We start from the raw sequence: 17,738 nt of genomic DNA, 5'->3' as shown, positions 1-17,738 counted from the left end.
CTCTTGGTGGGCGCAAAACTTTTAAGTCCTGTGTGTGTGTGTGTGTGTGTGTGTCTTTTTCTTACCTCGTCTGGCACCACTTTAATCTTCTCTGTGTATCTTCGCACCACATCCTCTGGGTTTTTCCCTTGTCATAAAATAAAACATAAGAGAGATGAGATGGCCATCAAAGAAAATCCAAACTTGCCACTTACACCCACATACCACATTAAGGAAAAAGGAAAGATGGACCACCGGATGACATTTGCTTGTCATAACACAAGAGAATAACACCTAGATCTTGATGGATGACAAATTCTCATCAACTCTCAGCGGCCGCTCTGGCCTGGGCGTGACTGCGGCCACACTTGTTTCAATATACATGTCTGTGATGTTGAAGAGGAGGTCACCTTCAAACTGGCACAGAACAACCAGTCATCCCTGCACTCTCTGATAATCCCCGTGTGCAACCAGGCTAGCATGGCTGAGAGCACACCCACAGCTTACACCCCTAATACGCTTACGGGCAACCTCTTTTCCCTCGGAGCCTTTGTTTGTTCATTTGAGGGACAGCCAGCAAACAGAGGGAGGGGAGCGAAGCGAGGAAACAATGTTAAGGTATATAAGGGAGAGGAGGCAGAGAGATGTGAAGAGAGAGAGGAGAGCAAACAGTAAAAAAAAAAACAGGGGGAAAAGACACAAGAGACTCAATTATGTATTTTTGCACTATTGCTATTTGATGGCTTCATTAGCCGGATCACAAGCCTATTTGACCTGTTTCTGCGCAGAAAGCAGAGCAGGATAAGCCCAAATCTCCCTGCACGAGAAAACCAAATCTCCATTGCCCTTACAGTATGTCTGAGTTCATGCTCTTTCTGCAGACAGCACAAACAGGCTGCACACTTGGTTATAGAGAAAAATAGAGAAACTTTAGGCAGTTTTTTTGAGTTAATTTAGTTATGTTGAATTCATTAAAAGCTCTTGAATTTCAGAGGAATTTAAACCTCACCTTAACATTTATGATTCATTTAAAATTGGAGACTGCATATATGTTGAACTGTATACTTGCCTGTAGACAGGACTCTAGGTCGTAGGAAATAATAAGAAACTAAGGGACCCGTGAAATAAAGTGTTACCGCATCATCTCCACACACAAAGTCTGTGTGTACAGTAATGGAGCGCTTTGGATGGTTGACTGAGAGGACGAGTACGGTGCAGGGGATGGAAACCCAACAGCCTCACTGATCAATTAGGACAAAGACTCCCTTGGGAGGCCGGCGGTTTCCACGGCTTCCATCGACCAGCACTTATTCAAGCCCAAAGCCGTCCAACTAAAACACCAGATCCTCTCACAAACCAGCTCAGTACAACAATCCCTTGTTAATTACTTTCTTCGCAACAGCCTCTGTCAATCTACATGTAGTGTAACATCTATAAAACTGTTACAATAACACTTTGACTGCATTTACTCATAAATCCGAACTGAACCAGCAGTCATCATTACATTTTATTATCCTTTTGAAAGTTACAGGAATCCTTTTCTTACTAATCATCGGTGGCTGTGAATGAGGTTAGATTTATTGTAACACTCTTATAGAGCTTAAATGGAAGGCATTTAAAGAACAATTACGGCCCCTTGAAAACAGTTTATTTGTTGGTTTTGTTTGCACGCTGAACAACCAATTCACAGGCAGCTGAAACTGAAACATCTTGCAAAGCTTGGCAGGACAGAGAAAGTCTGCTGACTGTCAGTGGTTGGTCTATTCCTCTCCTCAGTGCATTTCCCATTTATTAATTGACACACTAAAAAATAAAGTGTGTAAAGCTGTGTTTTCATGTCATTTTTCTACTCTCCTCTCATGTCATGGTCCCATTGCTGCGATTCCATCCGTCTTACCCCTCCTCAGGTGCTTTTTCTTGGTTTTGCGTCGCATGCCGTTGATCCCTGGCACAGGCTTCATGTCACTCTTGTTGATGGGTGGTGGGTGTAGTATGGGCTTGGGGGCCCGGGTCAGGCAAACTGGCAGACCTGCAGCGCACATCAGGATACCTGTCATACCTGATGCATATATAGAGCCCACACACACACACACACACACACACACACATACACACACGCACACACATGCACGTGCAGGCGCAATCGTGCATGCACGCACGCACACACATACACACACACACGCACGCAGAAAAGTGGAAAAAGCAATGATTGTGAATGTCTTTCAACATAAATAGGAGTATACATCTAACCAGTTTTGTATGTTTTAGCTCATTTCCAAGCAGATGCTGTGTAGTGAATGTTGTCTAACCTGCTAGCGCTGGGTGCACTGGTCCAGATCCAGTCAGGTTCTTAACTGGGAGTGCAGGAACCCTACAAGAGGAAAGAAAAAAAAGGTAAAATCATACATTCATTCAGGGTCATACTGCCACCTCCAGTGGCCATCTGGAAACACCAAGGTCTACAGAAAGCGCAGATTATTTGGAAACACTCATCTCCTCTATGTGACTATGGGTGCTACCTGTTGTTCCACATCATTTTTTTTTCTTTTTGTAAAACAAAATATATATTCTTCACACAGGACCAGTGTGCAAGATTCAGGGTGCTCTATTGGCAGAAATGGTAATTCATAATTATGTTTTCATAAACTAAGAATTGTGTATTCATTACCTTAGAATGAGCCCTTTATATCTACCTAGGGAGTGGGTTCTCTTCCACAGAGCCCGCCATGTTTCTACAGTAGCCCAGAATGGACAAACCAAACATTGGCTCTGGAGAGGGACTTTTCGCATTTTTCATGCATTTTTTGCAAGTTTCATGGCCACCATAGGTTCTCCTTCACACTTTGAAATGGAAGGGTAAGGGGAGAGGTATTCAGGTGCTTGCAATCTGCAACCTCACCACTAGATGCCACTAAATTCTACACACTTGACCTTTAAATGGCCCTGTGACCTCCAAAATTGACGCTAAATTACCCTGAATGTGCACCACTGCCTACTACACCACAACTGAGAAACTGAGAACAGTAGCTAGTTCTGCTCTGCACACCATAAAAAACACTCAAGTTAAAATGTCACATGTGCTTCGCCACAGAGACAGAGACAACTACAATAGGATGAGACAGCTTGACTCATGTACAAAGCACTGCAGCAGAGCCTGATTCAGGATGACATTTGTAGAGGCTGGTCTTCATGGCAAACACAGACGACAAAGACAGTTGACTTGCGCACTCTTCAAGATCTGTGGAGCAGAGCGGACCAAAGCACTTGGGGCATTAATATGAGCATACAAGTCAGTGAGTCTCTTTTCAGAGGGCCTCAGCTCAACTAACATCCCAGAACAGGCGCTACTGAACAGCAGAGCTCAGGAACAAGTTTTCTGTCCTCAGGTCAAAAGTAAGTCTCAGTGTAGCAAGCCAACTCAAGTTACAGCTAGAAATCTATCAAAGCAAGTAAAGCACTTTGATGAGAATGGATTAACTAAAACTTCAATAAGAGTCAAATCTCATCTTCAGGATAGAGGGGCTAAATTTACCCCAATTTACCTATCTCATATGGATAAATTAAAGCCGCTATGTGTGGAATTTAAATTGGTGGAGTCTATGTGTTGCTTTCAGCCACTCATTCTTTGTGTTCTCAAGTCAGATTACTGACTTTTTGGGTATTATATCTCTGTGTGGTTCCAAAGTCAGAGTTTTTCAGATATTACACTTTATACTTGCTTTAAATCCAAATATGAATGATTCATTTAAAAATGCTGCAGTGGACCAGACACATTAAAGAGACAATGCAGAGTTTTTCAGTAAACACAAAAAAATGTATTTACATTCAATATTTCTCACCCAAACACCAATTGGTGGCTATTTAAGGTCTGACACACATGTTAAATGCATTTATTATATCATAAAACATTAGCAATGCTGTTTTTTTCATGTTTTTTGTGTGTTTGTGGTGGTCTACATGTGGAATTGCATTAAACTGAGTGATATACGGCTGTTCTAATCACTCAAGTCTGTTAGACATGTTCAGCATGATAAAATGTTTCCAGCCTGAGTAATAATAAATTCAAAACATTCATTGAAGGAGCAACATTTGTCTTATTAGCATAACTAATTAATATTTTAAGATCAACACGTGTAAAAAATTCATAACATGTGTGTACAGTCTAGGCATCCTTATGCTGTATGTGCATAAAATACAAACAAAACTGAGACACACTCATCAAAACACTGCTCCACAGCACCACTAGTAGTCAAAGATGGCTTGGTTTATATTAATGACTTAGATTACTCTGGGACATGGTCTGTGACACATTCTAACAACGTTCTCAATGCAAACTGTACTTTACCAATCAGGAATCCCCCCAAAGCTGAAACCTCACAATCACAAACGCGGAGGTTGCATGCAGTTGAGTCAGTATTAGTATTTATGAGTATTTGCCTACTCACTTGTAGCTATGTGTTATTTTATACACAGTATATTGACTTTATTTCAAATTCATGCATTCAAATTAATGCATTTCTGATTTGAGTAAAGGCATGAGAGCATCTGCGGGTATATAAGCAGAGGGCTTGTGCTGCGTTCTTCAGTTGGTAGTTACACCCAGAGAATATCAGTGAAGCCACTGAATACCAAATTACTGTTCATTTTCATTTATTCTTCTTAAAACTTCTTGACATATGTTTCGTCCTGAGTCCAGTGTGATTCATGGGTGCAACACAGTCACATAAAATAAATCAAACATAATGAAAAGAGCCATATAATAAGGCAACTGTGTAATAGAGGAAAAGCACTGTCTTGTGGTAAAATTTATTTATTTTTATAGGGGATAAAAGTAACCAAAGTTAAAAGTAGTCTAGATAAAAGTCACATGGAATGAACATGTGTAAATGCGGCACTGCTCACAAGTCGCTCGTTGGTTATCTCGATTAATCTTTCACACTCCAGCGCATATACTTTTAAATCTCTCTGCTCTTTGACCATGAAGAGACTGAGGTCTTTGGCTCTGTAGCTCCCAGGCGTTTCACAAATCTGCATCAAGAGACTGCTTTGATATTAGCGAAAGCCTCTGTTGCTGTGCCAGGGGAAGCCCTTCAATAAGCTGAGTGCAATAACAAAAAGGGACACGAGGCCTGGCTGAGGCTGAGAGTAAGAACTCAGATGTGCTGTGTCTAACACTAGTGGACCAAAGACCAGGCTCAGGACAGGTTCAGCTGACTGCAGGACTGATGTTATTAAAAATAAAGTACAGTGATAAATACTTTACCTTAGAGTGTTGAATTCAGAGTGTGAAACCAGAGTGACGGATTTGATTCCGGCTGCAGGATTTTGCTTCAAGCAAAGACTACAGTGAGTGATTTCACACCTTCAACCGCAGCAAAGGAATTAATGAGCCCACTCACCTGCTACAGTCTTTCCTTGTAACAAAAACCAACCAGTCGATACTTCATGGCACACAACTGCACATCATTCAGGGAAAGCACCAGTTTGACTCAGATGTTGGCAGCTAGTGTGTCCGTCTGGAAATGAGGGCAGTGTTTGTTTTCACTGCTGAGGAAATAAGGAAGTGACAAACACCTTAACAAACATGAGTAATGGAGGAAGTAAGTGTACTGAAAAAAGAAAAAAAAAAAAAACTGATCAGCTCTGGCAGAATATTTCGCTCAACAAAAACAAATTATGTGCTACCCACTGGGAGAGTTCCTCCTTCGGTTAAACATGCACTTAGGCCTAAATCAAATCAAAACACACCACGAACAAGATGCCTCCCTTTATGAGTGCATGTATAATTTAGGCTGTTCACACAGAGCGCTGTGATCAAACAAATAATTTTCATTAGGAGAAGAAATGGGACATCGCACCACGAGAGCCCTTAACACCGTCTCATTGTGTGCTGTGTGCGCAAACTACACACTCCTATAAGCATACAGTACAGCGGATCTGTCAACGATCTGTAACATCATGCTTTTCATCTTTATTGCTTTCCAATTCTAGCAAAGCTCAGCCTGAGAGCACATTGCATAATAAGTATGCAATGTTGATGAAACAGCTGCACACTGTGTGACTCCACAACCACCAAAAGCAACCAGCAGCAGCAGCTACTGCTGATCATCATCTGCTAGACTGGAGCAAACAAGCTAACACACTTTTCTACACTGTGTTTATGGTTTATTTTTTCATAGATGGATAGATCCACATCTTGCAAGCAATTTGCCACTGCACTGTATCTCATTATTTTTGCAAAGCTTGTGATTACCTATCTACAGTATGCACTGCAGAAACCTTAACCAGCCAGACAACCTGTAGCCTGTGTACAACCACCCTCAAACCTCATTCAGCACATTGCTAAGCTCTTTTCTCTCTCTCTTTTTTTTTTAAGAACTGTGCACCTGCAGAGGCATTGACCCCGTCTGTTGTGGCTACATCTTCAGCACTGGGGTTTAAGACATACGTAACCTCCTCACAATCTGCTGACAATCTCTAATGCTGAATGACTTCTAGGGTTTAACTGTGGCTTTAACTCTTCCTTCTTCCTCTTTCTCTCTCGCCGTCTCTCGCAAACATCCAAAAACGGCATCATCATCCCTCAAATAAAATGACAAGAACAATAGGCTGTGTTGGCTCACGCTCAGATCTAATGAGCAATTATACCTCATCATCAGTGTTTACAACACAGACCTTTGCAGGCAAAAGGTCTGTGCTTGTTTTGCAACGCTGCTGTTACAACAGGTGAACTAGACTGAACTTTGTCACTTCTGCATTTCTTTCGCCTTACTTATTCTTAATTTTCTCTTCCCTGTGACCTGTGTTCACCTTGCTCCCTTCTGCCCATTTTCTCTGCATGAAAAAAAAAAGTTGAGCCCAGCTACACCCAAGCCCTAAAAAGGTTTGTCTAAGCCTGAAACAACCCTATAGTCTATATTTTCTATGTGCATGTTTTTCAAATAAACTGTGAAGGTATTGCCCCTGGCAATATTTCTCACATGTAATGCTGTAACATCTGACCCCAAACCATGCAATTAAGTGATAAATCCAGCCCTACATACCTAGCCCATTAACGCTACATTAATTATGGTCCTGTCAGGTCAGGGCATGAGGGTCGCTGTCCCTCTTCTGTCTTGTGCTCAGTATCATCCCTCCATTCCAGAGGGAATCTCCAGCCCGCCTTAAGGACTTAATCAGACTGAGAGCGATGTGATTCCCCAAATAGAGACCACATTAGGCCTAGTTAGGAAAGTGCTGACGGAGGACTAATATCTCCTCATCTGTTTATTATGCACCATAAAGACAGTGAGAGAGAGGGCTGGAGGGAGAGAACTCCAGGAGCGCTTAATTGCATATTGATGTGAGTAGCGGGAGGTAGAGGCAAGCCCTACCCCCTGCTACACGGAGGGGAGATTACAACATGGGTAATGCACTTTACAATGCACCTGGAATGCCCCGAGAATGAGCAATAATGACACCAAGAATTTCCAAATTGCACCAGTTTGTTCCAGATGAGCCCTCATGATTTATTCATTAATTTCAATATTAATTTTATCTTACGGGGAGCACCAGAGCAGAGAGGTGAAGCAGCTCACAGAGGGATAATGATCTCTGCACAGAAACACGGCCCTCCAGTCAAAACTCACATGAGCAGTCTTCAACACATGGAGCTGGTAAACACAACCAGTAGCAGCGAGCACGTGCAAAGGCACAATCTCACTCCTTTTGTGTGAAGAAGACCCTGACTTTCACCTCTGTCTCTGAGCATTTTGGTTCTGTACAGAAACCAATACTGACATTCAGCACAAGTCGTAACTTAAATACTGACATGCCTGGCGAGAGTGCACAGGAGGAAGTGGTTTGACTGACAGAGATGTTGTGAGAAAAAAAAATCCCCAGAGACCATGTGAAATTCTTTCTCTGTTCACTCCACAACAAAATATGTTTCTCTATCTGCTCAAACAGACAGATAACTGAATATAATTATCTCAATCATTTCCATGTAATCATATTATGACAAAAGACCTCATGTGGCGAGATTATGGTTACATACTTCATGTTGAAATGAAAGATAAGTTATATTCGACCAAAAAATGTCACAAGGTTGAATACTTGAGAACACTTCAATGTATAGCACATTATTCTACTTGAACACACACACACAAAACACTTTGACAAAAAGGGGTAAATTATGTCATTTTGAATTATTTGCCTATTCTCATGTAGAGCTGAAAGGATTAGTTGATTAATTGATTAGTGGATTGACAGGTAAATGATCCACAACTATTTTGATAATTGTTTCAGTCATTTTTCAAGCAGAAATGTCAACGTCAATCATTCTACAATGAGCATTTTTCACTATTTTTTGCAAATTCATAAACCAGCGATTAATCAATTAATCGAGAAAATAATCGTCAGATTAATTGATAATGAAAATAATCTAGAGTAGCAGCCCTACTTGCATGTTTTACAGTAAAGTAAGACACATTAGCCTTTTCCTGTTTCTGACGAATAACTGTGAGTAATATGTGAGCTCAATATTTCAAAAACTTTATAGCCACCTGTTGTTACTACACATGACCTTGTTTCCCAAACCACGTGTCTTCAGTTTATAGCAAGTAAAATGTAAAGGCAGGTGGTAATATAGTGGGCTCTGTCTGCCCAGTAATGAGATAAACTGATTTGTTGACACAAGCCCAGCAGATGGTGCCACTTCTAATATTTGTGCATGTAACATAAAACCATGAAACAACACACAACCCCCACCCCCAACCAGCATTTACAGCCTACAAGCAATGATTTCTTTAGAGAATAAAAAGATCAATATTTGAACTGCAGCCTTCATCATCAATGATACTCAGCTCATAACAACACATGCTGTGCTGTGTTGGCTAATGCAAAGATGGAATAAATAATTTGCAAGATTATTGTTTTTTTAAATCACATTTTTATATAAATCTAGTCGAAATAGACTTATCATCGCATGCAACGTGGTTGTTTGCGTATGTAAAGCTGCAACATAAACATGAACTCATGTAAACAGGCCACAGCGTGCCAAATATCTTCTTGTACACAGCACCAGCCATATTAGGGTGTGGGTGTGTGAAAAAAAACAGATCTGATGTTTTACACTCTGTGTGGGTTCCTCTGTTATCTGTCTGTAGCACGCTTGTGGGAATGTGCGAGGGAGTTCACATCTCAGATTGTGTGTGTGCGCCTGTGTGTGTTTGTGAGCTCTCATGTCCTGCTGTGTGTATGTTAACCACACTCATCCTGTACGTCGAGCCACTCGCCTGGGAACTGATGTACTCCGCCTCACCCCACTGTCTCTTCCTCTCTCTCGCTCTCGCTCTCTCTGTCTCTGTCTCCTCAAAACCCCTAGCGCTGTGAGGTGAGAAAGTCACATTTCATCCAAAACACCTGAGCTTCAACTGAATTATTCAAATACAGGAGGAATGTCCCCGAATAGGTCGTTCTCTGCTGTCTTTTTCTTTCACATATACCCTTGCACAGAAACACATCATCAACCACCTGCTTGTGGGATGAAACAACGTCACGGCCTGCTATGATGAGCAAAAACCATGTGCGTTTCCTTTCAGTGACACAGAATTAGGCCATGGAAAGTGGAAGCTTTTGTGCCTACAGTAGGTGAAGGACAGTATTATTCAAACATGCAGTAAGTGTGTCTCTCCCCATGAGCAGTGAGAACAAAATGGAATCAAATTAGATCAGGAGAGGGTTTATTTTAGTAAAAGAAAGCAGGATAGGGACTGAAGTATCGGTTACAACGCTAGACACACTTCTTTTCCTCGGTTCCTTTCGCTGAATCGCTCTGAGGTCAGAGCGCTCTGCTGAAGCTCCCATTTTTCCTTGATCCATTATTCATTCTTCCCCAGTGGAGCTCTGCCTCAATGGCAAATAGGTTTCCACAGCTACACCAGAGCCCGCTTCACATGTCTGACCGCGCGCACACAGCCACATCATGAAACAAAGATGCAGTTACACACACACCACACATCCACAAAATCCACATACAATATCAGACTTCTTCACATCTCATGACACAACAGCCACAGCGTAGTGTGATAGTAACAAAATGAGTTCATAGTAGAGGCAACAGAATGATCCAGAAGAGCTGCAGTATTTCACGCCTATTGGGGCCAACATAAGCTCATTATCAAGTAGTAACCATGGCAGGCACACATATGGGAGGCTCTTCCTCTGTAAACTCGGGCAAAAGAGAATCAACTGGACCCAAGGCCTTCTCTGCAGATTCACTGAAGAGCACGTTAACAAGAGTGGTCGTAAATCAGCGGAGGGAAGATTGGGAGAAAGAGGTACAGAAACAGAAAGAGAAAATGACAGTACAATACACCAGACACATGCAGGCTGAAACTCTGTGAAGCAGACAAGCAGAAACGGAGACTGTCTCTTTTTATATCCTCCCATTGCCTCAGCCGAACTGTAAATTCAAACAAATGCGAGCATTATGTCTGCGCTATAACAACTAACAGGCTACTGCAGACTCCAGAAAATCTAAATGAGAAAATAAGGGAAATGCATGGCCGTGTTTGCAAACATCATTACCCTGGTGGGATGGCTCCTCTGGCAGTGCCCATGGATATGCGCTGGGTGCCTGGTCGGTTCAGGTTGTTCTGTCCATTGATGGTGAGAGCGTGGTGGCCATGGGCGGATGAAAGAGATGGCATCACGGGGGAACAGGGGAAGTTGGCAGTGGACAGTGGCAACTGCACCTGTTCAGCTTTGGCTTGTCCGCCTCCCACACTTATGTTATTGTTGTTGGTGCCGGAGGAGGCGGATGTCGGAGACCAGAGGGAGGTTCCAGCAAAGGTGTTGCTCTGCCGCACTACCGTCAGGGTTCCTGTGGCACCCGGGTTGCCCGCTGTCCCTCCGTAGAGCTTCCGTCGCTGAGAGGCCAGAATAGCATTAGAGGCGGCTCTCGTACTGTTGACCAGGATGCATTGCTGGCAGGAGCAGGGCTGACCAGAGCTGGCTCCCACAGGCCAGGACTGCGACTTGGGGATGGAACCCATGATTAGAGGGTAAGCAAGGTCCATGCGTCTTCGCAGGCGTCGCTTGCGCTGGCTCTGCCTGTTGGTCTGAGACATGCTATTGAAGTCGATGAGGTAGCAGAAGCCCAGAGAGGTCAGGTCCAACCAGGGGTGCTGCTTCTCGTAGGCGTTCTGAATGGTCACACAGATCTCCATGTCATACGGTGTCCAAGAACCGTTGTCATTCTCCCACTCCCACACCACGCCTTTACCCGGGGCGGACGACGGCTCGTAGAAGTTCCTCTGCACTGGTCTCATGGTGCCTAAAAGTAAAGGACAGAGGAGAAATGGGACATGAGGATTAGATTCTGTCTTTGAGAGTGCTGTATTTGTATTTGTCTCTATATTTTTGTATCTCTTTTGTATGTTTTTTAATGTTTTATACTGTTTCTCATTTTTAATTTTTTAATGTATTATGTAAAGCACCTTGAATTGTCCTCGTGTATGAAATGTGCTATACAAATAAATATATGTCAAAATGTGTCTGTTTGCCTAAAGTTGTCTTTTCAGTGAAACAAGCTATTTGAAAATAGAGATCACAAATGCTAAATGTCTAACGGTAAACATGAGTATTCTTTTCCAAGTACAGATCTTTCTATGACTGGTTCTTCAGCACCTGTGCAAGCGTTACAGGAAGTGCTGAGACAAACTGATATGTCCATGGGCAGAAAATTTGTTGATTTTAATGATGAGTATTACACATTAAAACATTTCTTAAAAAATCCAGTCATTAAAAATACCCAACGTATTTTTGGTTACAGCTTCACAAATGCAGAAAGTCACTTGCTTTTCTCTATTTCACGTTAATCTCTGAAATCTGTTCACTTGTGATGAAAATTAGTCATTCTATTTGACATTTTATAGTAAGAGTAAATGAATAATTGTGGAAATAACTAATAGAAAAAAAACTCCTCAATAGATTAATTGCTGGTTATCACAGCTTGAGGCCAAATACCATTTCAATCTTGATTCCTTTCAAGCTCACCAAGTAAATTAACAAAGTGTTGAGTCAGCAACTTGACCAGCTGATGAGGATGAAGCGTCACACTTCACTACCTGCCTCAAGGCCTATGTTACAAATTGTAGCATTATCTAAGTGGCTCAAGAGTTCAAACTTAAATCACTAAGCTGAGGTGTACACACTTGAAAAAGCCCTCAGCTCAAGAAGCTCAGAGCATTAAACTGTATGCGTGGCCTTACAGACATCATACCCACAACTCCCTGCTTCCTCAGTCTCTGCACTCTACTGTTCTGTATGGCGACAGGAAGGAGGGAGACTTGGAGCTTTTGTACCTCTGTCCCTCTGCTGATGGCCACTCAGCTCCAACCTCCATTATAACACAATTACTGTAGTCACATGGGAAATCAAGACACCTTGGTCTATCCATCTCCCCGCTGCACGTCAGCAAGGGTATCCAGGCACTCCGGCAGGGAGACCGTTACCCCTCCTTCTCCCACCTAATTTAACGGGTAAATGCTCACTCTCCTTCCAGGGAGGACCAGGGTGATAATGGAGGGATGGGAGTGTGTGCAAGGGATGAATGGGTGTGGGAATGAGCAGGGGGTTGGTGGGCAGCGGCAACCCCTCATCGAGCAGCCTGGTGCTGGCTCCGGAGAATAAAATGCATCAGCAGAATCAGCAAGTCTGACCTTGAGTCTCTGCTGCAGACTGCCGCTAAAGGACTCAGCTTGATGGCTAATTTCATTTGGAGCTGCTGAGAACCCCACACACACACACACACACACACACACACACACACAAACACGCAGATGACTGCTCAGTGAGCCAGCTGCCTGAGTCTCTCACGTCTTCAGTCAGTCAGCCATGCATGACGTTCTTTGCCAGTTGCATCCATACCCGCTCACAGCCTGCTCTGATTCTTTATATTTTCTCTGAACATAATAATTAAAATAGAAATGATTTCCCAAAATGGATTTGAAAATAAGACCCTCACTGATTTCCCAAAAGTCAGTGATTTTCTCTGTACTTTTAGCGTAGCAGTGGAAGGCTCTGAGATGCCGAGCCTTTACCGCTGTGTCTCCTGAGGGATGAATTATCTTCGACACTTTCAGCGTGGCTGCGTGTTTCTGACCGGATCCATAGTCGCACAGCTCCACACTTGCTCTGTAGTAGGTTTAACACAAGCTTCATAAATATTTCAACATGTAGAGATGTTTTATTCCCCGGCATCATTTTAAACATCTCAACTTTGGTGAAGAAAGATAAACAGAATCCCTCTTTGAAAGCCTATTAGTACTGTTAATTGTTCATGAGAGCTCTGATGGAGCCTGCTGCATGAAATGTGCTCAGCTGAAGGATTTTCTATAAACAGTTCAGTGCACTCTGAGGGATGAGTGTTTGGCACTCAGATTTCTTTAGTGTAATTAAAGTGAGGGGAGGACCAAGCATTGCTCAGCATTCATAGACCAAGCATAAAGGTAAATGCTCTCACATATTGGAACACACTCTGGTTGTAATCCTTACTAATACTGTAACTCTGAACAAAGCAGATATATGTAGCTTATATATATATATATATACATATATATATATATATATATGGTTTCTGGTTTATTAAAACTGTTTTTAGTTTCACTGCCATTTCTATCTATCTATCTATCTATCTATCAGATCTGGAAACACAACAACAATGCCACAATGAAGTCAGACGAGCGTGAGAAATCAGCTCATTACACAGGTTGTAAACACGCTAACAGTTTTACAAGATTATCTAAACCACTTTATTTGGAGATATAGACATTTTGGGAATTATGCTAATTAGCTTTCTTGCCAAGAGTTAGATGAGAAGATTGATACCTTTCTCAGGACAAGAGACAATTAGCTTAACCTAGCGTAAAGACTGGAAGCAGGGAGAAACAGCTAGCCTGGCTCTGTCTAAAGTTTACAAAATCTGCCTATCATCTCTAAATTTTACAAATGAATGCATATCTCCTTGGTTTAATCTGAGAAAGTGGTATCAATGCTTTCATATAATTCTGGGCAAGAAGACAAAAAAGTGTAATTATTTCCCAAATTGTTAAACTATTCCTCTAATCAGGGAGTCAGTCTGTAAACTCTGGTGGATTTTTATAATAGACAGACTTGGTCATAATTTTACTGTTTGTGCCTTTTTTTTCACTTCCCAATAATTTTGAAAAAACGTGTTTAAAACCTCTATGATCATCTGATCGCTTGTTTCCTGCTCCGTTTGACTTCTTTTTTAGCGATGTTGCCACATTTCCTCATCTCAGCGGTTAACTTGTGAGCACATTATTATTACCAATATGAATGATGGCCAGAACTATGAAAACTAAAGCGCTAATACACCGGAATTAATCTTTAAATATTTGCATTATTACGCAGGGAGGAAAGAGCGGAAGCCAACACATTAGTCCTGGGGCCTCATGAGGGAAGTTTTGTTAACAACATACAGCCTGAAAATCTGCTCACTGCCTCCAATTCTGCTGTAATTTACTGCTGTATATATACCTGCCTCTGCCAAAAGCCCGGGCGTGAGTTGTTGATGTTCTCTGTGTGACCCTTCCCTCTTCCTAACAGGAAACTAAGCGAGAGTGGCCACTTCCTGTCTGACCCTGTGTGCTTTTGGCAGCCATCTTTCCTGCCCTCCGCTCATATCCCCTGTCCTCCCTCCCACGATGTCCTCCAGCTGTCCTTGCCTAACACCAGTGTAGTTTCCCTTGGGTGAGCGGTAGCTGTGTGATGTATTGCCTCGTCAGGCCCCACAGTGGGACTCTGAACCTCACTGTCACGCAGGGCCAGGTGGGTTCATGGTGAGCTTGACTGCCCTCTCACATCTTTGCTGGGGAGGGGAAACTTCCTGCAGTTTGTTCGCTGTTGGAGGCCATGCCAGTCTCCATTCTTAATAGCTTTGTTTTCCTCTGTAAGTGAGGGAAGGCCTGTCTGAGTCACTCTTTTAAATGGACGGACAAGCAACATTAAGTTACAGCATCCTTGACTGCCCTCAGAGGCCTGCTGCGGGGAGTGAAAGCAGATTGGCAAGCTGATGCTTTGTATGTATTTTAGTCCACGATTTTATCAAAATGGTTAACCAGTTCACGTGTTGTATTTTTCAAGATATAGGCTACAGTGTGGCTTTAAGATATAATCTGACACCAAAACAGAACTCAAGAAGACTGGTGTAATAATTCAGAAATGTTTTTTTGTCAATTTGTTAAATACAAAACATGATTATTAGTAGCCATGCTGCATTTAAATACTCAAATAACTGATGAGAAAAAATAAGGAACAAAATTGAATGAATGTTGAATTGAATCAACAAATCCACTTCTCCCAAGCTAGAGCTCATCTAGGGAGTAAAACTGCTTCACTCCACACAGTGAGCAGTAAATCCTATCTAAATCTGTCACTGAGGTTATTGATGTGTGTGTTTCTCTCACGCACTTACACCTCCGTGGTCACCCAGGGAAGTGTGATGCAGGCTCAGTTAATGGAAACTGTCGGTGCCTGATGTGTAACCACAGGTTGTACCAGAACAGCTGCTGCAAAATGCATGAGATACAAGTTTTGTTGTCACAGAAACACTCAGGAAAAGTTTTGTTGTCATGGAAGTCGTCCCTGTGGCTGGGAGGAGGAGGAGGAGGTGTTGGCGGGGGGGTTGCCCATATGTGAACGTTCTTACTACTCCTTTCCCTGAGCAGAGCACCAACAGAGTCAACTCCTCCTCCACTCGCTCATCTCATCTGCTGCTGACGCCAGCTTTCCCCTCGCTCTCTTCCGTCTCTCCTGACTCCCTACCAGCGCTGTCTCGCTATTCTTCACATTTCACATTCACATTTTCCACTCTGTCACTCACTGGACATCCTGCTCTCACACAACGCTCAACTCTTGGACAGGGAGCAGAAATCTGTGTCATCAAATTAGGGCCCACATCACCTTGTAGTTAATGCTCTTCCTTGCGCTGCTGCAGTGGGAGGAAAGGCAGATGGGAAGTGCCGGGATCAAGCTTTATAATATATCCTTATAATTGACAAGCCTCTCCAATTTCCCTAGGGCTGCGTTGAGCCTATTAAAACATTGTGCTGCATTTTTCTTTTAAGTACAGAAGGAGAGGCCAGTAACAGGTCCAGCATCATACGGCTCAATGCTGTCTGAAAGGCATTTAAAGCCAGCTAATCTATGGTCTCTGCTGGAAAATGGGCAGACCTCTGTCAGAAAAAGAATGCTGTGCATACAAAACAGAGAAACTCTGAAGCGATGAATGACATCCCATAAATTTAATATTACCTTCATGTCTATGTTTCTATTGCAATTGATAGGACTGATATTGCTTCTTTAGGAGTGAAGAAGCCACTTGAAAACAGGGCTGCAACTAATGATTATTTTCATTTCTGTCTCTTTGTTTCAATGAATCCATTTAAGTGCATGATTTAATCTCTCATTTAAAATTTAAAATGTCATTAAATTATTAAAAAAATGCTCACTGCAAGTTCTGACAGTCCAAGGTGACATCTTCAAACTCTAAAGTAATACATTTACAATGAATTAAAAAAGAGAAGCTGGAACCAGGAAATGTTTGGCATTGTTGCTTAATAAACAACTTAAAGGTAGAAAGGTAGAAAGGGAGATTTCCATTTCTTTTTTGATTATAAAGCAGGTCTAGGTGCTATATAAATATTGTGAATATTGTGTGTATTGTATTGTGAAAGTATCAAAACGCTCAGTCCATGGGGAAATGCACACAGCCCTAATTCAGAAACTGTGCCTTTAAATGAGCCATTTGGACTTCCGTAACTTTGTGATGTCACAACTACACACTCAGTATTTGCCTTCTCCTGCCATTTCCCCTCCAACAAGACCCCCTGTCCCTCCTGAAAGAAACAAAATATTTATGTTATTTACCTCATTTATGTGCACTCGTTCCATTTCAGCTCAGTTCAGTTTTACCCAGCTACAGGCTAAGCTACAATCTATTACCTGTGGTTGGCCTGGGCATGTGTCACTCAGAAAACAGTCAGCCAGTCAATAGAGGGGCATTGAGAGGACACAAAACAGCCTGTTCTTGGTAGACCTTAAGAGAGGAGATGTAAAACTATATTGAGATGGTTTTTGGTACTTAAAACCACAAAAATATCTTCTTATGGATATCAAGACTTCAAATAAAACACCGGAAAAGTGTAAAATATGGGACCTTTAAATGATTATTCGGTTATCAGAAATGCTGTTGATTAACTTTCTGTTCGCCAAATAACTGATTAAATGTCATCATGGATATTTGGGTTTGGAGACTACACATTTTTAGGAGGAAGCCTGCATTACAAACTGGGAGAAACTGGGGTCATCAAGGGAGGGTCTAATGAAACATGCTACTGAGTTGCACTATGTGAAATGCAGCATCCACTGCTCTACCTTAAGCTCTACTGCAATTTTGACGATTCTTTTTAAAAAAATCTGTCTTTTATAAATCCCCCAATTTTTTGGAGGAGCTTCAGCTTCAACTCTAAACATGTTATTGTTAACAGTTACTGGTGACGTATTCATACTTGCGATTTCTGCCATCTTGTGAGTGTAACATCCTTAAAACTTAGACCAGAAGCAAGGTAGAGTCAGTCAATCGGGAGAAAGATTGTTGATATTTGAACAAAACACCTAAATAAATACACCCCTCCCTTCGTGCTCCTTCAGATGCTCCGCCCCCCCAAAATAATGGATGGGCATCGCCAAGG

The 17,738-nt window shown here is 42.1% G+C and overlaps 1 protein-coding gene and 1 long non-coding RNA gene across 4 annotated transcripts in view; one reads left to right on the top strand and one right to left on the bottom strand.

Annotated features, from left to right (window-relative positions):
- Window positions 1-17,738, bottom strand: part of dtx1 (deltex 1, E3 ubiquitin ligase) — a 44,953-nt gene that overhangs the window by 8,612 nt on the left and 18,603 nt on the right. Inside the window, exons 3-6 of one of the 3 annotated variants that reach the window (XM_044366912.1) lie at window positions 10,549-11,296; window positions 2,289-2,350; window positions 1,877-2,029; window positions 66-127 (exon numbers count right to left, since the gene is read on the bottom strand). In XM_044366912.1, coding sequence (XP_044222847.1) covers window positions 66-127; window positions 1,877-2,029; window positions 2,289-2,350; window positions 10,549-11,296 — 1,025 coding nt within the window. Of the gene's footprint in view, window positions 1-65; window positions 128-1,876; window positions 2,039-2,288; window positions 2,351-10,548; window positions 11,297-17,738 lie in introns of all 3 variants that reach the window. The other 2 variants (XM_044366913.1, XM_044366911.1) reach the window with 2 other exon arrangements.
- LOC122992962 lies at window positions 28-17,692 on the top strand. The gene is made up of 3 exons (XR_006406234.1): window positions 28-40; window positions 5,512-5,516; window positions 17,609-17,692. It is a non-coding gene; the product is annotated as an uncharacterized LOC122992962 (long non-coding RNA).

Source organism: Thunnus albacares, chromosome 2, assembly GCF_914725855.1.
Source record: "Thunnus albacares chromosome 2, fThuAlb1.1, whole genome shotgun sequence".
In the NCBI taxonomy this organism is placed as follows: Eukaryota; Metazoa; Chordata; class Actinopteri; order Scombriformes; family Scombridae; genus Thunnus; species Thunnus albacares.
Note: the sequence above shows the minus strand (reverse complement) of the source record. Positions and strands in the feature narration are given on the sequence as shown.